General features: G+C 39.4%; 1 protein-coding gene across 10 annotated transcripts in view; it reads right to left on the bottom strand.

Annotated features, from left to right (window-relative positions):
* BICD1 (BICD cargo adaptor 1) overlaps positions 1–26289 on the bottom strand; it is a gene marked incomplete at both ends in the record, with an annotated part of 208901 nt that extends 182612 nt beyond the window's left edge. For all 10 annotated transcript variants that reach the window (XM_082851085.1, XM_082851089.1, XM_082851088.1 and 7 more), the window contains one exon: positions 26077–26289. In XM_082851085.1, coding sequence (XP_082707211.1) covers positions 26077–26289 — 213 coding nt within the window. The remainder of the gene's footprint in view (positions 1–26076) is intronic.
* Positions 26290–26711: the final 422 nt, after the last annotated feature.

The following is a 26711-nucleotide window of genomic DNA, read 5'->3' as shown; positions in this document are numbered from 1 at the left end:
TTTTTTGTTCCTCTCTTACTCAGCCCCTTAGCAGAAGCAAAGACCAAAATGTCCAAAACAAAGTGCTAAGATATGCAGAGATAATACATGCATAGTGGTACTGATGAAAACATTGACAAGAATTAAGGAATACTGCTTTCAAAAAAACTTAGGTCTCCCTCAACATCTATGTATATCACTCAACCATCAGGAGACAACCAACTCTTTTTCTAGATAAGAGACAATTTCACGTGCCCTCTCCCATAGTAATGCCATTGGTAACTGTCCATAAAAGTAAATGTATGGTATCTAAATACAAAAGAAGAGAGCTCTGAGCTCTGGGATGACTGATAATGCAGTTTGGCCTCTCTTGTACGAGAGTGGGGGTGTCAGAAAAGTGAGGAAGAGAAGGTGATTCTGAGTAATTTGGATTAGTATTTGAACCTTAATCTTAATGAAGGAAACAGACACAACTTTCTGTATAAAAGATTTCAGTAGATAACAGATTTTTTGACATTATGCAAGTAAACAGTAAATTAACCTGCCTTGATTAATGAAAGCAATTACTAAATGCTGTTATCCTAAGTGGATTAACTTTACTGTATAACATCTCCTGGTGATTCTTCAAGTGGCCCAGATAAAGCTAGAGGCCATTTGACAAAATGTTTCTAGTATCTAAGAAGGTATATTTTGCTGATTTAAACCATAATCTTTGGCATTCACACCTGCCATGGATTTATACCTCTGGTATACTCACTGGTACTGTAGCAAAAAAATTTTCATGAAGAGAAAGGGGAAATATTATATTTTGCTAGCAGAAAAGCCATTGTCCTATTGTGAGATGCTAATACTCATTTTGGAAAGAATCATTTATGATCAAAAAGACAAATCACTGTGTACCAGGAGATATTTGCAACACATACAAATGATAAAAGACTAGAATTCTGAACATATATAAAGAATTCCTATATACCATGTTTTTAAAAGACAGATAACCTAATATTTCAAATGGCTAAAGAGTTAAATAGGCATTTCATAAAACAGGAAATCCAAAATTACGGATTACCTAGGGCTTCCCTGGTGGCGCAGCGATTGAGAGTCCGCCTGCCGATGCAGGGGATGCGGGTTTGTGCCCCGGTCCGGGAGGATCCCACATACCGCGGAGCGGCTGGGCCCGTGAGCCGTGGCCGCTGGGCCTGCGCGTCCGGAGCCTTTGCTCCGCAACGGGAGAGGCACAACAGTGAGAGGCCCGCGTACCGCAAAAAAAAAAAAAAAAAAATTATGGATTACCTAGGGTGGGGGAGTTACAATGGAGGAGGGGCACAAAGGGAGATGCTGGGGTGCTCATACATTCTATTCCTTCCACCTGGGTGATGACTACATGAATAGTGGCTTTATATTATTTGTTAGACTGTACATTTGTGTTTGTGTACTTTTTCTGTATATATAGCATATTTCACAGTTAAGATGTTTTTTAAAAAGGTTATGCAGACATATAAAACTAGATGTTCTGGAAACTATGGGAGGGGACAAAGGACAAACAAAAAATATAATCAGGAGATAATAACTGCCACGAAGAAAAAGGAAGCAGGATAAGGGGAATGGGTAGAGTTGAGAGAACTATTTATAGTTGGAGAATCAGTGTCTCTGTACTTGTCTCATGGAACGCTGCTGTGGACACAGCAAAGGCAATGCAAACAGAATTCACTATAAAATTTCAAATTGTGCAGGATTTCATAAGGTCCATAAAAGATGCAGGATTTCATAAAATCCACAAAAGAGGGCCCCAATAACACCCCAAGTCCCTGATAAGAATTTTACAGCCTTAGACTGTTACCAATTGAAGAAAATAAAATAAGAAAGCCTGACTATATTTTGGATGCTTCATAAGAAAGTAATGATTTAAGCATTTTTTTAACCCCTGGAAAGTTAATGAAGTCCTCAAATTTAGTTTGAGATCTCTTTAACGAAATGCTCATAGAGTCAGATGTGAAGTGAAGGCTGTTGTAATGTGCCTTTTTTGTGGAGAAAAAATACCATAGGTAACAATAAACCATTCATTTTCAATTTGAAGAATTAGTTTATTTTTATTTTTCTAACATATTTTCACAAATATATGCATAGTTTCATATGTAAAATAAGAATAAAGAATTCCAATCAATTCTTTTTTTTTTCCCTGACTATCCACTATGAAATCTTGGTCCTAATTCTTAAGTTAATTAATTTTGCTTTGACTTTTTGTGTATATCAGTTGTTCTCAGATAATATAGATTCCCAAAATGGATTAAACTTTAAGCCCTCACCCATACCCTTTCATTTAATACATTAGGCTGAACCATGTGGAATTACAATATTCTATCATTTTGATCTACAAAAATGGCAATTTCATACAATTCATCCTAACATGTGAGCTCCACAGTCTAAGCTGTGTCCTCCGGCTCAAGGTGCAGGTCTTGCCTGGTGATGCTTGAAGAGTTGACCATTATGCAGAGGAAGGTGAAGAGACTTTTATGTTTTTTATTTTAACTTTTCCTTCCCATTAGGGATATAGGAATAATAGGATAAAGGAATCCATTATCTCCTCAGCAAAATGGAAAACATGATAAAATTTATACCTTTTAAAAACCAGACTATGATTTAGGTCTTCATTCAACAAACATTAGTTGACTACCTACTGTGTGCTAGGCCCTGGAGAGAGACAAAAACAAGTAAGACAAGGCTACTGACTCACAAAGTTTACAAAGAATGGGGAGAAAAAAAGGTAAGAAAACCAACATGTACAGGATATTGTGGTAAGTGCTATTCAAAAGTCTGTCCAAAGGAGGGGGTCCAAATCAAATTTCTCATTGAGCATTAGAAATATAGGATACTGTTCTGAGACATCTTTTCATACACGTTTAACTTAACAACAAAAACACAACAAATTGGTCAAAAAATACATATCAGGACAAAAAAAAATCAAAAATATAAATTCTGAATAGGTTACAAAAAAGATAGTAAGATCTTGAATAATATCATTTTCTTAATTTTAAGTGGCTATCTTAGAACACACGAGTATAAGATCAAAACATTGTCTTGTTTGAATTGTAAATCTCCACTTTAAAACAGCAGATGGAGTGCCTTCTGTTCACAGAAGGAAAGCCAAGGGCTCAGAAAAGGTAACCACTCACTCAGGGCAAAGAAGCAAAACAGAGAACCCTGGTTCTGAACTTTTATACCCTTGAAAGGTAACAGATTTTTACAGAATTATAAGGTAACTAGTGAAATTTCCTCAACGTATTTTCCTTTCTGAGTCAAGGAAACATGTATGTTCTAAGGAAGATTTCAATTACAATGAAAAATGTTAAATTTCCAATCACTGAATTTAAGTCACCACATTTATAGTCCTCCGGTATATACCATGCTGTTAATGCAGTTATTAATGTCTTTTTTTTTCAGTTCTGCTTCCTCAAATGCCAAAACTACACACTCTTAAATATGTAACCCTGGGCTTCCCTGGTGGCGCAGTGGTTGAGAGTCCGCCTGTGCCCCGGTCCGGGAAGATCCCACATGCCGCAGAGCGGCTGGGCCCGTGAGCCATGGCCGCTGAGCCTGCGCCTCCGGAGCCTGTGCTCCGCAAGGGGAGAGGCCACAACAGTGAGAGGCCCACGTACCGCAAAAAATAAATAAATAAATAAAAATACAAAAGAATTGTGTGCTTATGAATGCAGTTATAGGTTCTCACAAAAAATTAAAAGCATCACACGATAACATATTTGCTGAAGAACTCCCCACTTGTGTCTCCCCATCTTAGCTCTTTCCTTGAGTCTATTCTTCCTCACTGAATTATTCAGTCAAAACAGACTAAAGACAGGACGCATAGCAAAAATAGAGGCAATGATAGAAGAATAATGGTCTGGAGATTGCAGTGGGGTGGGGGGAGAATATGCCACTGGCTCTGGATTCTTAGATTTTTAGGATATGGAAGAGAACAAGCAATATCTTCTACAGGAGGCTGCAGGGGAGACAAGTAAGCCCAGTCGAGGAGACAGAAAGAATATTCTGGGAGGAGGTTAAGATACAAGAAAGTTTGCTTACCACGGAGAAGAGCAGCAAACAGATAAGTGGAATGTTTGGCAGGAGAGGGGTGAGGAGGTAAGAGAATGGATGAGAGGAGGGAGGCTTGCCTGTAGGGGGGAACACAAGGCTTTATGAAGGTAAGTATAAGAGAAAAGATGAATAAAGGATATTCAAATCCAAGCATAATAGTCTCATATATAGCCTTTCTTTTATTAGCCCATAGTGAGAGGCTTATAAAGATGTTATGTTCTTGACTTTTAGGCATTTTTTAAAATATTACATTTTTATAAAATTTCTCTGCCATAAAAAGAAACTAAAAAAAAACTAAAAAAACTAAAAAAAAAAAAAAAAGAAACTACCTTTGCCAGAGCAGGAAGGAAGCCAGTGAACCAAGTGGCTCACTGGGAGTATAATTATAAACATTTAGCATTTTTGAACATGAGAAAAAGAAAAGCTTTTATTTGTCTTCAGGATCTCAAGAAAGAATTCATCCTCCATTTATTTTCAGGGAGATGTGGTGCTTCTTGGAAGAAGCTCAGAGGATCCTGATATTAAATCAAGACCCATGCAGGAAAAAAAATTATCCACTCCATAATAACATGGCATGTAACACAAAGCCAGTGGTACTTATCCAGCAGGGAGAGGGCCCCCTCAATACAGGGACTCCTACCGGCTGGCTTAATTACAGCACAGCAAGACAATCCACTACAAAGACAGTGCAACTGAAAGGAGACCGCTGACATCCACCCTAGCTTCAGGGACAGATGGTTCTGCTGCTTCTTTATGAGACCTAGAAAAATCTGAAAATGGATATATGCCAACAAGTTTTCAACTACCAGTATTTTTTTTTAAGCCTACCATATGCTACTATAAAAATAATCCTTAACTTGAGAGTCAATCAGCAAAGATTTACTGAGCTGGGACCAGGTGTAAGGGATAGGAAAAGGCCTAAAGCAGCTTACCATCTAGTTTAAGGACATGGATTAAACTCTGATTTAATTTAAGGGCTTTTCACTTTTTCCATCATGCTGCACACACACACAGAATTACAGCAGAGGCCATAAAACGACGGCCTTAAAAATTTTCAGATGATAACAAACACAAATTTACAGAAACAGAGTGGTTCCACCCTGGAAAACATGGCTTTAAACAAGGGATGATGCACTGAAGCCTAATTCAGCAGTCAAGGTAACTGAACATTGTTAAAGCAGTCACCATAGCAACCACAGGGACTAGGGCACAAGACAGATAATTAGTCCCTCCAATTATTCAGTTATAATACAGTCACTAAATAACAGCCCTGAGTAAATTCTATCTTGTAAAAAGTTTTAAGGAAAATGAAAATTTAACTACAAACTTACTAAAGAAGGACCAAGCTATTACTATCATACTGTTTTATTAAATTAACACAAATGCAGCCTTTCTGCATGCAGCAAACTCTACCTTCCTGGTCACTTTAAAGGATGTGAATTAATCAAAACCATAAAATTATTTTTATTTATTTTTTTGGCCACGCCACAGCTTGCAGGATCTTAGTTCCCCAACAAGGGACTGAACCCCAGGCCATGGCATCGAAAGCGCCAAGTCCCAACCACTGGACTGCCAGGGAATTCCCCTCAAAATCATAAAATTAAAAAAAAAAAATCATAAAATTCTTCATTCTTATGTGCGAATGTACAATAATGCCACCCAAGAAATTGAGTTAATTTACAATTTCTATAGCACACACAATTCATATTTAATACTCATAACAAGTCTATGAACTAAGAAAGCACAGCTCAATGAGTTTGAATAAATTAAATGAATGTACAGCACTTGGAGAAATGCCTGTCACACAACCAGCACTATGTAAGTCCAAGCTATTACTTCTATCTTACAGTAGTATTATTGCTGATATTATTATTATTGTTAAAAATGCAAGTTTTGAAGTCACACTGCCTGACTCAAATTTTGGTTCCATCATTAACTAGACAAGTTACCTAATCCATCTGTGACTCAATATTCTCATCTATATAATGGAAATAATAAAAACATCTACTTCGTAGACTACTGAGGGTGTTGAGATCAGACAGAGTACATATTTAGCAGATTACCTTGTATGTGGTCCGGGGCGAACACAATTTAGCAATTATAACAGTTTAAATGTTTGGTCTTGGCTCCTAGCCAGTAAATAGGGAATTGGAATTAAAACTAGGGTTTCCTGACAAAAGTGTTTAGAACACTTTCTACAGCCACACTGCTAGGAAACATAGAAACAGTCCATTTAATCAAACAGATACACCCAAGTATTATTATAACATAGTAACAAAAAGTAACATTGCTTGCACATGCTGACATCAGGTATGGAAAGGCTTTATATGTTGTAAGATAATCAGGCCAGATGCTCCTGCTGAAACATATACCACCAAACATGCTACCCTTGTTCTCTTTTTTCTACTATGATTTTTTTCCTTTTTGAAAAATATAGAAAAATTATATATCTGAGTAAGGTATCACCACAGTAAATATTTGAGAGTACTGTTTCAGGTCACAAAAGCAAAATAACTTGTTAGTAAAACAACCACTTTAAAATACTAAGTATTCAGTGAAAACCACAGTCATGATAAACCAAAACAGTGCTATACCTCCAGGTATTAGTAACTATTTCAGGAGTCTTAAGCAAACCTGATAATAAAGCTCTTAAATAAAGAGCTGGGATATGTTTAAGAAAGAACCACTTTCTTAATTTAAGAATGTTCAAACTGGGCACACAGTGGTCCAGGTAAGCATGGGTGGACATCCTTCTAGAGAGACTGGAGTTCAGGGCAGGACTAGGACACTGAGGATCCAGGAAGGAGGGGAGGGGGATCTGAGAAATGGGGAAGGAAGGAGATGCCCAGTCATCTCCTCTTTCTCTGTTCTCTCTTCCCTCACTCTCAAAATTCACTCCATTTGGAGACTTCCCTGGTGGAGCAGTGGTTAAGAATCTGCCTGCAAACGCAGGGGACACGGGTTCAATCCCTGGTCCAGGAAGATCCCACATGCCGCTGAGCAACTAAGCCCACACGCCACAACTACTGAGCCTGTGAGCCACAACTACTGAAGCCCACGCGCCTAGAGCCCATGCTCTGCAACAAGAGAAGCAACTGCAATGAGAAGCCCACGTACTGCAACGAAGGGTAGCCCCTGCTAGCAGCAACTAGAGAAAGCCCATGCACAGCCAAATATAAAATTAATTATTTTAAAATCCTGTTTAAAAAAAAAATTCACTCCATTCACCAAAAAGTCAAGTTCAGTGCTTGGTGATATAAAGTTGAATAAGACACAAAGAGAAAACAGACATGAAAATCAAAAATCACTGAACAAGGAATATTAGAGTTGCCTTGGGTTTTATAGGAGAGCATAGAGAGACATCAGCTAACCAGAACATGTACTTTGGGCAAGGTTATGTGCCAGGTGGTCCTGCACTTACCATCTCATTCAAAAATAAACATAGTCCTGTTTACTGCTCCTATTCAGTAGATGAAGAAATGTAGGCTTTGAGATATAAGAGGTACACTCAGAGTAAAATTTGGGTCCTTTTAATCCAAGTCCAGGGCTCTTGGTAAGGCATGATGACCCGCCTCCAACTCCTCTGCTTTCTCATTCTTGACTTTGCTTTCTTCTTTATTTTTTTTCCATAGAAGGGCAAGAGTGTCAGTGTCTTGATCAGAAGTCAAAACTCAAATGTCAAGGAAATCCCTGGCATCCCAGTGGTTAGGACTCCACACTTCCACTGCAGGGGGCACAGGTTCAATCCCCGCTTGGGGAACTAAGATCCCACAAGCCGCACAGCCAAAATAAAACCTCAAATGTCAACAAGGAAGCGACAGATGATACAGTAAGGTGTTATGGATGAGATGGAATGGTGGGGACTGTGGTGAACTGGAGATTCACGCCCTTTCTGAAGAAGAGGGACTCAGCTCCAGCCCACTGATGTCATGAACAAATGTGGGCCCAGGGCTTTGTGAAATCTTCCAATTTTTTGAGAGAGCTCTGAAATACAGATTTTTTTACATGACTCTGCTTATTGTAAAAAAAGAAGCTCCCTGCACCAGATGTTTCTAAATCACTGGGCTGGCTTTTGCCTATGGGGTACCGGTTTGTGATCTCTACTCTGGATGAGAGGCAGCCCATCTCACTCGCACTGCTCTCCGTCACTCTGTTATTTCACCTGCAGAGTTTAACAACCAAGCAGCGATTGCAAAACAAACAGCAGGGCTGGCGCAGCTGTTGTCAGCAGGACTTTAATTCTGCAGTATTAGTAAGACAGCCATGTTTAATGATAGAGTTACAATGCTGAAAACAATTTAGACATCCTCCATTCCAAAATCCATCAATGCCTGACTCACTTCCTTAACATCCCTACCAAACAGCTTTTTGGCTTCTGCTTAAACATCTCCGTTAGCCAACAAGGAAGTCTCTCTCCTCAGAAAACCTGCTACTTTTCCCTCTGCTCTTAGCCTTCCATAAAGGAAGGTCCTTCTTCATATTAAGTTGAGCTCTGTATCCTCGTATCTGCCACCCATTGGTGCCTGGATCATTATACCTAGAACACAATATTCCAGGAGCGGATGGACAGACGTTTACCATCACCTTCTGGACAGTGTTTCTGTTAATGCAGACTAAGGTCACATCAGCTCCTTCACAGTCTGGTACACTTGCCTCCCTGGTCCTCAGGGACTACAGTGTGATCTAGCACTGCAAGCGAGTCAAGAGATCCACAGCAGAGGGGAAAGAAAGCTGTTATTTGTACTAGTCACATTTTTTACTTTAATTTCAGTTTAAGGATATATTTATGCCCCAGTCTCCATGCTTCTAATCTAGAGTACACACATTGCTTCCTATAAATGATTAACTCTTTAGTTTAAAAAATACTGACATCCATTTTAGTAAATGGAGCGGGTTGGTTGCCTTCACAAAATGTCAGAAGTGTATATATATGGCTAGTTTGTTTTAGTTTTAGGAAGAAAAATGACAACATTTTAGCTTCGTAATAAAAGGAAGAAATATGACTACACACAATGTGTATCATGAAACGTAGCCAACTTAAGTCCAGTAAATTACAACACAGAGTATAATAACTATAGGATGATGCTTGTTTTTCTGTCCAAGTCATGAATCCTTTCCAAATGTTAAATGCTTTGGCAGACATATTTTAAAATTCTTTTTTAAACAAAGCATCAAAATCGGGATCCGTGAGAATTTTCAAATTCAAATAAATATGGAATATTTCATCTCCTAAATTTAATCATGAAATATTATTTATTCCTTCATTTTCATACCTCATCATACGATTTCTTTATATTCTTCTTAGCTTGTTATAAAGAAACACAGGAGCCATCCTGATTTCTCCCTTTCTTTTGCTCTCCCGATCAATTAATTAGCAAGTCCTTCATCATGCATCCTGAATCATTCTTCTCTCACCTCCAAGTAGATCTCCTCCAGCCCAAGCCACCATCACCTAATACTGCAACAGCCTCTTCACAGTCTGCAAGGAAGAGCCAGAGTGATGTTCCTGAAATATTTATCAGATCACATCACTCCAGAGGCTGCCCGTTATGCTTAAAATAAAGTCCAGACTCCTTGCCAGGGCTCAAGGTCCTGGTCGCTGTCCACTGCTCCATCCTCCTCTCTAACATCCACCCCAGCCCCTCCCTCCATATTGTAGGGGTTCTCTATGGAGGGTAGTACAGCTCCACCCTGGGGGGAGAGGAGGTGTTTGGAAGGTGTGGGGGTGTTTTTTTTGGTTTATTCTTTGTATTTATTTATTATTTTTTACTTTTTAAATTCAGATATAATTGATACATAACATTGTACCAGTTTTTAGGTGTACAACATGATTTGTTATATGTGTAATTGCAAAATGATTACCACAATAAGTCAACATCCATCACCTTCACATAGTTCCAATTTTCTTCCTTGCGATGAGAACCAACATCTACTCTCTTAGCAACTTTCAAATATATAAGACACTGTTGTTAACTATAGTCACCATGATGTACAGCAACAGTGCTTTTGTAATCACAATGACCTAACAGTGGGGACACGCTGGCATACTGTGGGCAGGGCCAGGGATGCTCACCACCCTCCAGGAGCCCCACAGCCCCACAATGCACAGCACAGTTCTACCCTACAAAGGACTACTGCACCCAAAATGCCAGTAACACCAAGCTCATTCAAACCTCAAGGTCTTTACCTTTGCAGTTACTTTCAGCCCCGGACACTGAAATCTTTTCCAGGCTTGCTCGTCCTCATCACTTGAGATGTCGTCTCCTTTGAAAGGCCATGTCTGGCACTCAGTTCTTTTTTTTTTTTATAAATTTATTTATTTTATTTATTTATTTTTGTTTGTGTTGGGTCTTCGTTGCTGCGTGTGGGCTTCCTCTAGTTGCAGCGAGCGGGGGCTACTCTTCATTGCGGTGTGCGGGCTTCTCATTGTGGTGGCTTCTCTTGCGGCAGAGCATGGGCTCTAGGCGCACGGGCTTCAGCAGTTGCGGCATGCGGGCTCAGCAGTTGTGGCTCGAGGGCTCTAGAGCACAGGCTCAATAGTTGTGGCGTACAGGCTTAGCTGCTCCGCGGCATGTGGGATCTTCCCAGACCAGGGCTCGAACCCGTGTCCCCTGCATTGGCAGGCGGATTCTTAACCACTGCACCACCACGGAAGCCCTGGCCCTCATTTCTGAAATAGCCTACCCAGCATACCTGCCAGTCTTATTATTCCTTTACCCTGCTTTCTTCACTTTTTAGCACACGTCATTATGCAAAACTATTTCTTTATTTCCTTACTCTTTTATGCTTTTCTCCCCCACTGGTATGTCAAGTCCCCGAGGGCAGGAACTTTGTACCCCCAGCACCTAACTACAATGCCTGGGACATGGCAGGTGTTCAATAATCATCTGTGAAATAAATAAACGTCCATAGTAATTTTTCTATTTAGGATTAGGAATTTTTTAAAAAAGCTTCTTTTTGACATACAGTGTCATCTAACTTTCATTTCTAGTTATTTTTTTCCTATGTCGTTTTCCTTTTTTGCAATGGACTCTCCCTCAAAGAGTTGTTTTTACATGCCACAACTTTTATTTTTACATAAATACATAAATACGGAGAGGTAACAGTTTAAAATTCCCAAGTCATCACTTAACTCATTCACAGAATGTGAAAGAGGGTTTTCCTATGAGTAGTTTTTGTAAACCTCAGAGTATATGTGTTACTTCTTCTGCCAATAGGGTCAGGAGTCCAGTGGCATGACTGCTTCTGAGGACAACAATAAGCATAGGTGGTGGTGGTCCCTTCACTGTGAGAGGAGCAACTCCTGAATCCACCCGAAGAGAGAATAAGCATCACTTTTTGTCAAGAATGTTCACAAACATATTTTCAAGACCAAGAAGAGTAGAAAAATAATGCAACATAAATTTTTAAAAAATCATACTTCGAAAATAGATAGCTAGTGGGAAGCAGCCGCATAGCACAGGGAGATCAGCCCGGTGCTTTGTGTCCCCCTACAGGGGTGGGATAGGGAGGGTGGGAGGGAGACACAAGAAGGAGGAGATATGGGGATATATGTATATGCATAGCTGATTCACTTTGTTATACGGCAGAAACTAACACACCATTGTAAAGCAATTATACTCCAATAAACACGTTAAAAAAAAAATACTTCGAGAGCACTAAATCAAAGTTCAAACCAGGTCTATGAAATGGGCTAAGGGAGAAGTGATAAGAGGGGATGTGTGGAATTACATCTAGATTTTAAGATACGATTTTATCTAAACATACAGAAATCTGTTAGGATATGCAAGAAGAATGAGTATAATCTGATTCCTTTTATGTTCCACACATTTAGATAGGGTCTAATTAGATACTAAATGCTAACCAGTGCTTCTCTTTGATGCATGGTATTTGAGGACTGGTATACAAGTATTGTGTGCATTTTATATCTTAATACAAACTGCCAAATCACATTCTCAAAGCTCATAGCAATTCATACTCCCACAAACAATGTATAAGAACGTTCACATTTCCACACACTTGGAAACACTGTATATTATCAATATTTAAAATTTTTCTAAGTTGATTGGTAGAAAAGTGAAAACTCACTATTATTTAATTTGCATTCACTGACTACCAATATCGAGCATCTTTTTACACATGTTTATTGATTATTTGCAAACCCTCTTCTGTTTGTCTTATAGTCTGTCCCCTTTTTCTATGGCATTATTGTTGTTTTCAATCAACTCAGGGTAGCTATATACTAGGGATAATAATCCTTTGTAAATCAATCATGTTGCTTTTTCTTTTTCCCAATCTGTTGTCTGTATTCCACTCTGGTTTGTGGTGCCTACCTCAGTTTTCAAAAAAATTTCTATGTAACCAAATGTGTCAGTCTTGCCTTTTGATTCTAAGTTTTATATCTTGCTTAGGAAGATTTCCTCCACATTGACATTTAATAAATGTTCCCAGGGATTTTCTCCTAATTAGAGTTCATTCTTTCATGATCCATTAAATCCTTGATATTCTGGTGTAAAGTTAATGGAAAGTGAAGGGATAAAAGATGAGAAAGAAAAGTATACAAGGAGAAAAAGAGACTGGGGAAGTCTTACTTTTTAATGTTAAACAGGGAGTTTTAAATGTGATGCTGGATTGCTGAATTTTTACTCCATATTGTTAATATTAGATTATAAAGGGGAAAAACCTCAAATAGTTTTGACTTGAAAATATAATTAAGCTATAAACATAAGGAGAAAATTATTGATTTAAAACTATCTGAACACAAATAACACTATAAAGGTTTTTTTTTTAAGAAGAGGAAGAATTACATTTTTCATAATATGAAAAATGAAAAAATATAAGTTGATAAAAAGAAATGAATTCCAGCTTAGGTAATATTTCATCTGAGCCTTTTCCATAAACGTTTTAAATTTTACAGGAGTATGATATTATTTATTATTAAATAGACCAGTTAATTGGGAATTAGTGCAGAAATTTATTTTTCCCATGACTCTGGTAAGAACAAAATAACCAAGGGCAGAATTTTTATAGAGCTACATATTAAATGCACTCAAGGCAAAAGCGTTGATGTGCTGCTTACATCTAAAGGTTCTTGCTTTTATTCAGTTGTAGCCTCTGAGTATTCTTACTAAGAAGTCAATTCATTCATGCATTTTAAAGGCTAGTTTTATATTTTTTCTAGCATTTTTCATTGTTCCCAGAAGAAGGGTTAGTCAGAGGTCCCAGACCACTGTAGTCAGAATCCAAAGCCAAAAATCACTGTTTTCAAACATAAAGTTAATGATATTACTCTCCTGCTTTGACACTGTCGATGCTTTTCCCATGGTATATAGATCAAGCTCCTTAGCAGTCCCACAAGTGGCCTGACCCCGTTGCAGAGGCATAAGGGAGATACTCGTAGAAAAGCAGCAAAATGGAGGTTGAAGCTCAATCAATGACAACTGAGAGAAAAGACAAGAGAGGAGGAAAACAGCCATGAGTCCTAAACAGCAAAGGCAACGAGCGAGGAAATATTAAGTCTAGCATGGACAGAGCTCAACACGCGGGGTCTGGTCGACAGGTTAGAATCTACGTCAAGACCGCAGGGCCTGTGGCTCTCAGAGCCGAGGGAGTCAGGAATCAGAGGGTGGGTGAGCGATGAGGGCTCTCAGGAGCAGAAGCAGCCCAGCCACACGGAAGGACAGTGGCACTGAGGACCCTCACTGAAGGGGCAACCAGGCAACCTGGTCACAATGGGGTAAGACTGGGAAGCTGCCACTCTCCAACTCACAAGAGGCCAGGAGGCTAAAACAAACCCGAAAACACACCAAACGGGGCACAGGAGCAGCAGAGACTTCCAGACCCCTTGTTAGGTGGAGGTACTTCTCACCTTGTCATCGGGACCTGGCGCTCAGGGGCAAAGCCTTCCCAGGCAGACGTCGCCATGGTCAGCCACGCCGGAGCCGAGGTGGGGGAACCGACAAGCCTCCTTCCAAGGCCCTTCATCGCCTCCCCCCAAACCATCTCCCACCCGTCATCCCATTTCAAATGCCACCTGCAACAACACAGATGCTGAAGAGCAACGTTCGCTGCAATCCTCCCTCCTTTGCAGGCTGTTTCTTCTTCCTGAAGGACTCTGCCCCTCATCTGCCTGGAAAATCCCTCCTTGTTCTCCATGCCCCTTCACACGTCGCCCTGATCAGAAACTTCTCTCTGATTGCTTTGAGTTTGCTGCCCTCCACTTTGGTGTCCTATCAAGCACAGCCAACACATTATTATTTTTACTATTTTGCTATTATTATGAATTATTATCACCATCACATCCATCATTTATCGGGTGCTTACTAGGTGTCAGGGACTGCATTAAATGCTTTAGATGGATTTTTCTTTAACATCTATAGTTACTATCTCCCTCCATTTTACAGAGGAGGAAAGTGAGATTCGTAGGGTTTTAAGTATTAGCCTAAGATCACAGAGTTACTAACCAAATTCAAATACAGTTTGTTCTGACTCAAAAACCCATGATCTTTCCAATAAAACACCTTAATCACATTTGTTCATGTCTTTTGCCTCTAACAGCAAATAACTAACTTAAAAATAAAGACCACGTTTTCCTCATTTTTGTACACCCAGCATAAACTTGGCATATAACTGATGCTCTCTAACTATTTAATACATGAATGAATGAATGCACGAATGACCAGCATCCATTCCAGTCCCTCAGGAACTAGAATATCAACTGTGGCACAGAACCAGTAATACAATGTTAATCTGTCCTTACGTCACGTTAGACTAAGGTCTACTAAATGGCTCATATCGTCCAGAATAAGGGACAGAGTAGAAGAAAGTTAAGTAAAGATTATGGTTCAAGGACCCAGGCAAGTCAACACAGTATCTTTTTTAGTAAACTGATTTAATTGCTCAAACAAATGGTTACTTTTAAAACAGGTAGTCTAGTTCAACCTCTTTTCAAAATAACTGTCTTAATTACTTCACCTTTTTCTTCCAGCCTAAATGAATGCAATACCACAGACATCTCTTACACACTCGCTGTGGGGGAGGCAGGGAGAAGCATGCGACAAATCTCATGAGCTACCAGGTTAATTTGATCTCCTTTTCCCTGAAGGAGGTTACAGTCTCCTTGAATGTACACACATGTGGGGGAAAAAAGGCGTAGGACACGGTCTCCTGTTCTCAAATCCTCCAAAAGTTTCCCTTATCATTCAAGAGTAAAAGCCACAGTCCTGGTAACAATTTAAAAGCTGCTGCATCACTGACACCCATTCCCTTTCTGACCTCATCTACTATTGACATCCCACCCCAACCCCTCCAGCCACGCAGCCTCTTTGCCCGTCCCTCTCAAGGAGGCTTTCTCTGATCCTTCCCCACTTCACAGGCAATCTCCCCCCTTTCACACTCTATTTTTCTCTATAGCATTTAGGACCATCTAACATTCTATTTCACTTATTCATTTTGTTTATTGTCTCCCCTTCCATTCTCCCACAGAATGTAAGCTTCATGAGCATGGATATTCCTGTTGGGTTTTGTCTCTGCTGTATTCTCAGCACCTAGATCTGTGCCTAACACATAGGAGGTGTTGAATATATTGTTTTTGTAAGAAAGAATGAGTGAACCTTAGTTAGCTTTATGCAATGACCTACCTGTTCATGATATTTACTTTGGTGTCCATATTTCTAAATCACATTAGCATCACAAATTAAAATGCAACTTAAAAAGTTTTCATTTGGAATTGATCAATGATGACAGTTCTTTGCATTGTCATTTCCTGAAATGTCTTACTATAACCATTGTCTAAAAGTGTAATTGTGGGGCTTCCTTGGTGGCGCAGTGGTTAAGAATCCGCCTTCCAATGCAGGGCACACGGGTTCGATTCCTGGTCAGGGAACTAGATCTCACACACATGCCACAACTAAGGAGCCCACCAGCCGCAACTAAGGAGCACATGTGCCACAACTAAAGGAGCCGGCAAGCCTCAACTAAGGAGCCCCCCTTCCGCAACTAAGACCCAGCGCAACTAAAATAAATAAATAATTTTTTTTAAAAAAGGGTCCTAGTTCTAAATTATTTTAAAATATTAACGAAAGGGGTTTTTGTTGTTCAGATCATTAGAATGAGATCATTAAACCATAGTTAATTGTGAATCACCAACACTAATAACATTTATCAACTTAAAAATATAATCCAAAGGGCCAACAATTTTAAAGCATTTATAATTAGTTTTCAAGTGTGTTATATCCTTTTTTCTCTCCCTCTAGTGGTTGCTTTTTCTTCCTAATTATATTTCCTTGAGGTTTTGAGCTTAAAGGCTCAGCACACATACCAGCATTAGCAGAAAGAATGTCAGATTATGATTTAAAGGGGGGAAAATGGCCATGTATGCCAAAAAGATAATCTGTAAGATGGTGGTGTCTTCAGTTCATCAAAAGAAGCCATGTACAAGATTACACTTATCCTGTCTCCATCTAATTACCTCACATGGAGGTCAACTTCAAAAAATCTCCTAAAACTATCTAGAGAATGGCAATCAGTGAGGCTTATCAACAAAGCACATTCATGTTATAATATAAACCTCTTTCAATTTCAAAAATTGATGGCTAAGAGCTCTTCAGCAGTGGCATTTGATTCCACATTAGTCTGCAGTATGCCAGGAGAAAAACAAAGACCCATCATTCTGAACCTTCTATTTACAGACCCACACCAAACTGTGCAACAAAACATTCTTAAGGAAATTGCTACTGTTACTGTGTACTTCCCATAAATGTAACCAGGTTTCTTTTTTTCATTTCTAAATATAAAGATAGAAACATACCAGATAAATACTACATTTTAGTGTAGTGCTTTTTCTCCATAAAATAATATTTGAAAACAGTAAGCATGTATAACCAAAAGAACAAGTGATAATAACCCCAGAAGTTAAAGATCAATCCATCAAAGCAATTCTTTTCTAATATTCTATTTATGAATTTGTAAAGCTGGCATAAACAACTGCAAACAGAATAGAGCAACAAAACAGACACAACAAAGGAGACAAATAACTTTTAAAGGAAGCTTCAAACAACCCTGAAGGATCGAAAATTATATACTTTTAGCATGCATCTTAATTGTCTAACATAGTTAAGCTTTTCTGTTTTTTTGTTTTCTTTAACATCTTTATTGGAGTATAACTGCTTTACAATGGTGTGTTAGTTTCTGCTTTATAACAAAGTGAATCAGTTATACATATACATCTATCCCCATACCTCTTCCCTCTTGCGTCTCCCTCCCTCCCTCCCACCCTCCCTATCCCACCCCTCCAGGTGGTCACAAAGCACCGAGCTGATCTCCCTGTGCTACGCAGCTGCTTCCCACTAGCTATCTATTTTACATTTTAACATAGTTAAGTTTTTGATGACATTTGTTGGTTTTCTGAAAGGCTTTCCCAAGTGTCTTCATTTATAGAAAACAGAGAAGTAAAACGACTGTGCCATTGAGGTTTACATACCTCATGGCTCATGACTTCCCAGCTTTTCTTATCAAACACTTCTATTCCTATGGAGTCATTTACTCCTAGAGTTGGAAGTTTCTAGGAGAGAGGCTCTCAGCCCTAGTTGCACCTATGAGGGGAGTGGGGTTAATATACTGAAGCCCCTCTCCACCTCCAATGACTGTTTGAATTGCCTCAGGGTGGGGTCCAGGAAGCAGTAGTTTTATAAATCACCCAGCTGATCCTAATGAGTAATCTGTATTGAAAGTCACCTCTTCAAAAAGAAGACCTCAGAGGGATCTAAGCTCTGCACAAATACTTCTGATGTCCAGTTCCAAAATCTCATGTGAAGAATCTAAAGGCAATACACTACTTTATGGATGGTCATTTTTCAAATGAATGGTGATTTTTTTTTAATTTTCCTTTTTTTATTAAGGTATAATTGATTTACAATATTATATTAGTTCTCAGGTGTATAACATAGTGATTCAAAACTTTTACAGATTATACTCCATTTAAAGTTATTATAAAATATTGGCTATATTCCCTGTGCTGCACAATATATTCTTGTAGCTTATTTATTTTATACATAGTAGTTTGTACTTCTTAATCCCTATCCCTGTCTTGCCCCTCCCCATTTCCTTCTCTCCACTAGTAACCACTAGTTTGTACTCTATACCTGTGAGTCTGTTTCTGTTTTGATACATTCATTCATTTATTTTATTTTTTAGATTCTACATATAAATGATAACATTCAGTATCTGTGTTTCTCTGTCTGACTTATTTCACTAAGCATAATACCCTTCAGGTCCATCCATGTTGTTGCAAAAGCAAAATTTCATTCTTTTTTATGGGTGAGTAGTATTCCATTGTACCACATCTTCTTTATATGAATGGTTATTTTTACAGGGCATGGTCACCCACCATTTCCCCTAACAACTACCAACAGAGTTCCACAATCTTTGTACTTGTCCCTCTTCCTAAAAAATCACTTCCCTCAATCTCCACATTACTGGCTCGTTCTCATCATTCAGGTCTGGGCTCAAACGTCACCTCCTGGGAGAGGCTTTTCCTGATCATGCTTTCCCCAGCCAGCCCCCATCTCTTCACTCGTGGCATTTCTCACATCTGACACGCGTGTGTGCTTTCTGACTATCTCCCCGTAAGCTCCATTCAGGCAGCTCCATCTTGTCTGTCTTGCTCAACCTTTTATCTTCAGCAAGCAGCATAGTGTCAACATAGCAGCCACTCAGAAAAACTTTTGAATGAATAAATGTAACAGAACAAGAAGTAATGGACATGCCTCTGATGAAGGCTGTGTTTAAAGAAAAAGAAGTAATGGACAATCTAAAGCAAAAAAAAAAAAAAAATTCTGATTGGTTATATAATGTAAAATAGTTGACAATGTAGATTAAAAATATAGGACTAATAAAAATTATGGGTGGTTTTAATTTTCTTCATACCTTTGTATACTTTATTGTCTTCAATAAAAGTAAATTATCTTTACAATTACAACCAAAATAGTATAATAATAAAAATAATTTTTTATGAAAAGTTAAAAACAAAAAAACTCAACTGTCACAGGGCAAAGATGGGCTAACATAATGAGGCCCAACTGCCTGCATCATCCTGGCTTCTCCCCAAGACCCAGCATGGACAGGATGTGGCCACACTGCAGGACCAGCTCTTGCCGGCCCTGGAAACCAGCCACCTATTATGGTGTCCACGTAGGTCTGACACCAGCCAAGTAGACAAGGAATCAAAATCGCTTCCAGTTCACCCATAAAACTTCCCATCTTTTCCCTTGGTATATCACAGGCCTGCCATGGGCCAACCAAACAAATCCCATCAGTTTCTTTCACACACACCTACACTAGTTTTCTCTCTCACAGGGCCACCCAAGCTATCCTGAGGGCAGACCCTGGGCCACCTCCCCACCTCTCCTGGTCTCCAGTGCCGACCACACTCCCTGAGGCTGGTTTTCTGCCCTAATCAGTCCCATTTGCTTCACACTTGAAACGCCAGTGCCTTAAAAATACAGCCCTGTCCTAGAAATACCTGTATTTTGAAAGGATATACTATTAAATAAAAAATGTCACGTTACAGAGTAATACGTACGGCATGAGTCCATTTTTATAAAAACTAAAGAATAAGAACAACAAAGAAGCGTGCATATGGATTCACATGTTTAAAGTTATTTAAAACAAGTATAAGAGAATACGCACCAAAGTATTAGCAACAGAGACAGAACTGGGAGGAGAGGAAGGGGAAACTATTTATTTGTCTATGCTTTTATCCAACTGGGACTGTTGCCACAAATTGTCATAATTACACAATGGTAATTTCTTTTTTTTTTTTTTTTTTTTTGGCGGTACCCGGGCTTCTCACTGTTGTGGCCTCTCCCGTTGCAGAGCACAGGCTCCGGACGCGCAGGCTCAGCGGCCATGGCTCACGGGCCCAGCCACTCCGCGGTATGTGGGATCTTCCCAGACCGGGGCACGAACCTGTGTCCCCTGCATCGGCAGGCGGATTCTCAACCACTGCGCCACCAGGGAAGCCCCACAATGGTAACTGCCCTTTAAAGGGTAATCAAACTCTTGCGGCCAAAAAAAGAAAGAAAAAAGTAAAAGTGGTAATGTACTCTCAAGTATCAGTCAGTGGGAGGTGAGTGACGTTGCTTCCAGCACCCCTAACCCTAGAGGTCTGCAAGGGCTGGTTTTCCTCACTGTGCCAGGCCAGCTTCTTGCCATTTGTTTATGAGTTTATACATCTCTCAATTCAGAATGCAAACGGGATTCCCTGGCGGCGCAGTGGTTAAGAATCCGCCTGCCAATGCAGGGGACGTGGGTTCAAGCCCCGGTCCGGGAAGATCCCATATGCCACGGAGCAACTAAGTCCGTGCACCACAACTACTGAGCCTGCACTCTAGAGCCCGCGAGCCACAACTACTGAAGCCCACATGCCTAGAGCCCATACTCCACAACAAGAGAAGCCACCGCAATGAGAAGCCCGCACACCGCAAGGAAGAGTAGCCCCCGGTCACCGCAACTGAAAGTCCGCGCACAGCAACGAAAACTCAACAGAGCCAAAAATAAATAAATAAATAAAAATTAAAAAAGAAAAAAGAATGCAAACAAACTGTGAAAACATCATTAAACTGTTCATATATTCCATATTCTGGAAATTAGGTTTGAATAAAATGACAACCAATTGCACAAATTATTCATTTGTCTTATTAAACTGAGAGTTGAGTATTTTATCATGCAACTTATTCCTCCCCTAAAAAGAAAACATGAACTTAAAAACCTCATATAACTCAGGCATCAACTTTACCCTCTGAAACTGTTCTTTCCCCCTAGAACCTTCCTTTGTGAATGGAACCACCTTCTAATCCATCCTGATATTCTCAAATCCACGCTCTTCCTCACATTCCACACCCAGTCACATCCAACACCGCGTTCCACCCTACACCTCCTAAACAGCCCTCAGGTTTGTCCTCCCCTCACTACCCCTACTGTCTCTGCACAGCTCCAATCCGCCCTCTACCACCAATACCATGACCTTCTAAACTGCATGTTGACTGAGGTATTTGAGCATGTCAGGGTAGTAAGGTGCAAAGAAAGTGGGCTTCTTCCTGAACCAGGTTTCACCACTTAGCTTTGTGGCCTTGAGAAGGACCCATAGCCTCTCTAAGACCAAGTTTTCTCTTCTGTATGATGCAAGCCATATCTACCTTGTAGAAGGATTGCTATAAGAATTACCAATAAGGCATACAAAGTGCCTAGTCCTAAATGGGGCTGTATACATAGTTCAATGTTTTATTACTTTAATTACTTTCTTATCTGTAAAAAAAGGCAATAAGCCTCTGAGTTACTTTGAAGATTAAATAAGATAAAATGTAAGGCACCAAACACAGTTACTGTTTCCTTTCATTTCCTTTTAATGGTTCCCCATCCCTAAGACAAAATACGGCCACTGCCACTTTCCCAATTTCATCTCCTGCTACTTCTCCTTTAGCATAATGAATTTTTTTTGTATGTTTTTTTTTTGGCCATGCCATGCGGCATGCAGGATCTTCCCCGACCAGGGATCAAACCTGTGTCCCCTGCATTTGGGAGCACAGAGTCTTAATCACTGGAGAGCCAGGGAAGTCTAGCATAATGAATTAGGTGCACAGTCAGACTATGCACCGCTTCATGCCCTTCTCTTCTTCAAAGCCATGTTTACAAGTAAAATCTTAGGTGTAAGAAAGTCTTTTCTATATATTTCAACATACAAGTTAATTATCATATTTTCAAATTTGGAATGCAATATCCATAAAGTACAAGTGTATTTATTGGAAAGATAGGGAAGAATATTTGTAAGCATAAAATTCTGAAAAAAATCTTCAAACCATGGCTGCTGTACATGTTCATGCAAATATGATTAATGTGATGAGAGATTATAAAATCTTGCTAAATGGTATCTGAGAAATAACTTTGCCAGGGATGAAATCTTGAGTTGAAATAAAAAGGAAAAATGGTACAAGTTAGAGAAACTGGGTCAAAAAATATATGATTAAAGTGATTATGTTTTTTGTTGAGGTTGCTTATAAACACTTTCCAAAAGTATATGTCCATATACTTTAGATGTTTTAATTAATTTGATAATAAATGTGATAAGTATAACATGTCTTCTTTAAAAACAACAAGAGATAAAAATACTAGCTTAGATAGATAAATTCAATGTTAACTTTCTCTATGTTTATTCATAGACTGGAAAAGAAATATGGGGGGGTTCCCCATATGATTTTATGATTTAGAATTTACAAAGAGAAGAGAAACTAACAATCTTTCTAAGCATAAGAGGAAAAAAATTAGTTCTGTTTAAAGATGAATTCAGGTAAATGGCTTTTGTCAGGTCCCTAATGTGACAATCTCTAAAGGTATGTAAGTTCAGTGTTTATTTCTTGAATGATTTAACTATAGTCCTGAAAAAGCATCAAGTTGGCTCTAAGACGAAAAGCTGCTCTGTGTCCACAAAGTGCTTCCTCAGCAGCTGGTGTCTATCCTTAGTATCAGGTTGAGAAAATGAGCAAGGAAATGAGTTGAAGATTCTTAGTAGACAGTCCACTGTATCCCAGCTGCAAAACTTTTCTGAAGTTGTCACATGGATGTGTTTTCTAAAATGTTACCAGGAATGCTGAATCATTTCTTTCTAAGGGGATCTTTTAAAACTTTCCTACATTCTAAATTTAAAACATTTTTAAAACAAAAAACAAAACAAAACAAAAACCTTAAATTCTAGGGTTTTTTTTTTTAATGAATGTTTATTTTTAAGTTTCAAATTATCGTAGAAAAGACTCTTCTTCAAACACTATTTTGGCTTGGGTGACAGGCACAGTGCTGATTTACACATATCCCAAACATACAATCAGCCAGGCCCTGAACATAACTGGGCATGGGTGCCCCCCAGGCCACTGAAAAGCAAGCATTATTCATGAAATCATAAAGCCGTAACTAAGTATTCTCGTGGACATGTGCTTTGTCCAGCTCCCCAAAGATAATGAAAAGGAGAACATTATGATGATCTCAGAAGTCATTCTTTTCACATCATTAGTACTTTCAAGTGTGTTCTTTCAGAATTACAGTAGTCATGTAGGCACCGGGCAGAGCCCTAATGATATGAGGCCAAGCCAAAGAGCAATCCAGACTTAGGGAAGAAAATAACTAGAAAAAAATTAATGAATTCATCCCCTTGATTCTACACATCTTCAGCAATACTGCTCACCTGCATTATTGTCAGAGCTGTATACAGCCTGGGAAGGAGGGCAGCAGCATTGCTGGGTGCTGACTCTTGAAAACAACATGACCTTAGAGACAGCCGTGTCGCGACACTGCAAATTACTAACATGCAGCTTGGACTTAGCACAGTATTTTTCTGTTGACATTCCCATAAACTGGTCCAATTACTTTTAAATGAATCATATCTGTTGAAACAGCCTGGAAATAAACCAAAGATTTTATACTTGGTTTTATAGTATAGAGCAAGAACATCATTTCCTATATATACCTGCAAATGAACAAAACTTCCTTTTGAAAAATCAGAGCGCTAACAAAACGCGTTTTTCAAAAATGGCTTCTATATGATATCATCACTGCAATATCTTAGTTCGCACAATTATTTTGGATTTACTTTTCAAACAGGAAACATTACTGAGACTGATTTAGCTCATTTAAATAATACTCCCAACTAAAGTATACATCATGTTTAAAGGATCAAAATCACAGGTCTCACTATCAAATAATCAATATAATGTTTTTTTATTACCTTAAAATACATTTTTATATAATAGTATAAGCCAGTTCATTGGGAACATAAAATTAAATTATATTTATGCCAAATGCAACTCAAAATACATATGTAAACAAGTATCATTTGGCAAAAATAATCCTGATAAACTTTTATTAACCTCCTGCTGTACAGAACAAAATACACCTCACTGTTTTACAGAAAAAAATTATAATTGGTATTTGCATTATTCTCTATTAAGAAAACACTGTTACACCATTCTTACGAAACATTTTTTGTCATTTTTCCTATTACTGCTGATGAAAGTAATACAGGTAGTGTTTAATACTAATCACTTCCTATACTCCTCAATTTTCTTAGTCTTTCTCCGACACTAACCAATATGCACTAGTGAATGCTTGATAAAGTATATCTTCTTCCAGTATAAATTTATTCTTTCATAAAATACTTATTGTATGCTCACTATGTGCTGGGCTTTGTGTTAAAGACTTTGGATGCAATATAAATTAAGACAGATTCCTTGCCTTAAGAGCTCATGGTCTAGTGAAGGCAAAAGACAATTGCATTAAGGTTTACTATGCACGATGAATACAATGACACAGAAAAACGCTAGTAGGGTTGTTTGAATCAAGCAGGAAGGCCAGTTAACAGTTAAAGTCCGTTTCATTAAATTAAGTCTACCATCTTTATCAAGGAGGTGGTAGCTAACACTGCCTGGTTTGCACTTCCTTGTCTTGGTAAAGCAGTGTTGATAAGTGTAGACAACATCAAAACATCTCTGAAAATTACCATCACCTTCCTGACTTCACAAGGTTTAGCATCACTGAATTTAAACATATCAGCTTAAGACCTAATCTAAGTTGGAAAATACCATTAAGTCCAGCTGTAGTTAATAGACGTGTACATGGTAAAACAAAACAAAACAACAACAAAATGAACTAGAAATGTACAGCCTAATGCACAAAAAATCAGATTTCTAATTGGGGTTTTCACCATATGTTTATTTTCTGGCATCTAGGCATCAGAATAAAAATAAGACATACCTGAAACTATAAATGCTTACCATATTATGTACTAAATTAGAAGGCAAATTGATTAGATCTGTCATAAATCATGTTTTTTAAATGTAATAACACAAGACACCCCTTGAAAAACTGTTTAAGTACATTATAAGAATAAAAACGTGTATATAGCAAATTAGAAATAATATTTTAAATGCCAATATGCACCTAAAAATAAAGACATGCCACATAGAAAAGTGGTGTGTACATTTACATTTATGCTACCCATAGTACCCCTGGAACTGGGTAAAAGAGACTGAGTTCCTTCAACAATATGTATATTCTTCTAAATTTTTGATATTCACTACTTATTTTCTTCTAATAGATTAGCCAGTCTTTAAAAGAAGCCAAATACCAAAAGATCAAAGAGGACAAGTGTTATATATACATGGCCCATTTGTGACATTCTGGTTTTATACATACAGTCATTTCAAACAGAAGAGCCTTACGTGAAATGCACGGCTACACACGCATCTGATATATACCATTCTTTCACACCATTTGTAGGGGAATTAAATTTTCCCTGTTCAGGGTGACCTTTTAAGACTTTGGGCATGGCCCACCCTCACTCAGAGGTGAAATCAAGGCAGCAGCAACACCCAGCAGTAGAGTTGTTTTTCTCCTGCTGCCGGATGACAAGAATAACTAAAGACAAGGAGAATGAAGATTGCTCAAGTCTTTGTCAAATGGGATTGGCAAGGAGTTCTCCTAATAACAGTTCCCAATCTCATCAAGGAGTGGTTATGTTCAGCAGAAGGCTGAGGTACCATAGGTTCTACAACCTGAAACCGTGGGTCCTCAACACAAACCCACTCATCGACTTTGTGGATTATGGGATTGTTACTGAAACCTGGACGTGATATAACAGCAGTTTTGAGAAGTTTGATTTACGCATTCCAGCCCAGCTGAATGTCGCCTTAGAGTGCTGAGGCTTGAGGACTCTTATGAGTCTCCCTCCCGCACAGCCTGAACAGCCATCGCCTCCCAAATTCCAGCTTATACATTCATTTCCTGGGCAAATTCTCTCTTGGGGGTAAAACAATGGACTCTTTCAATCTTCTCTTATCTACAAAGAATTCTAAGACGAAGAAACAGTCCTTTCAATAGCATCCTTTCCGACTTCTTCAAAAATGATGAGTGGGAGTTGAGGGAGGGGGACCGGGCCGAGCAAGGAAGAGGTGACAGGCAACTCACCTCTTTCAGCTGCTCCAGCTCCTGTCTGAGGCTGTCATACTCAGCCTCCAGCTCGTCATACTGCTGTTTGAGGGTCAGCTTCTCTTCCAGTACCACCAGCCCGTACTCGGCCGCCTGGATCTTCTCGTGGGTCGTCTCCGTGAGCTCCTTGGTCAGCCTCTCTATCTCGGTCTTATAATGGTCCACAGTCTGCAATACCTCTTCCGCGGCCATAGCCCCGGCGGATGGAGGCAGGAGGGGGTAACGGGGTGTGGGAGATGGATGCAAAGCAGGCGGGGGAAGGGAAAAGGAACTAAGGAGGGAAGGATGAAAACGGAAAAGAAACGTGTGGCTGGACGTACGAGCAGAGCAATGCCCCGGTTGCCCCTCCGGCAGCCGCGGCTACACCGCCTGAGAAACCGGCGAGAAATGCAACATGGAGAATGCAGGGGAGAGGATCAGGGGCGAGGCGGCAGCTGCTGCGGCATGTGTCCTCCGGGCCGGCCCCTGCGTGCGGTCAACAGCCGTGCGGCATGGCCAGGCTGCGGCGGCCGGAGGCTGCGAGGGGCTCCGATTCTGCTTATTCAGAGACGCACAGCCGCCATGTCTCCGGGCAGCGTCACTGCAGTCTCGTCGGGCCCCGCGCTCCGGCTCGC

The sequence above is a fragment of the Leucopleurus acutus genome, assembly GCF_964270905.1.
Source record: "Leucopleurus acutus genome assembly, chromosome: 11".
In the NCBI taxonomy this organism is placed as follows: Eukaryota; Metazoa; Chordata; class Mammalia; order Artiodactyla; family Delphinidae; genus Leucopleurus; species Leucopleurus acutus.
This window is presented reverse-complemented; position numbering and strand designations above follow the sequence as displayed.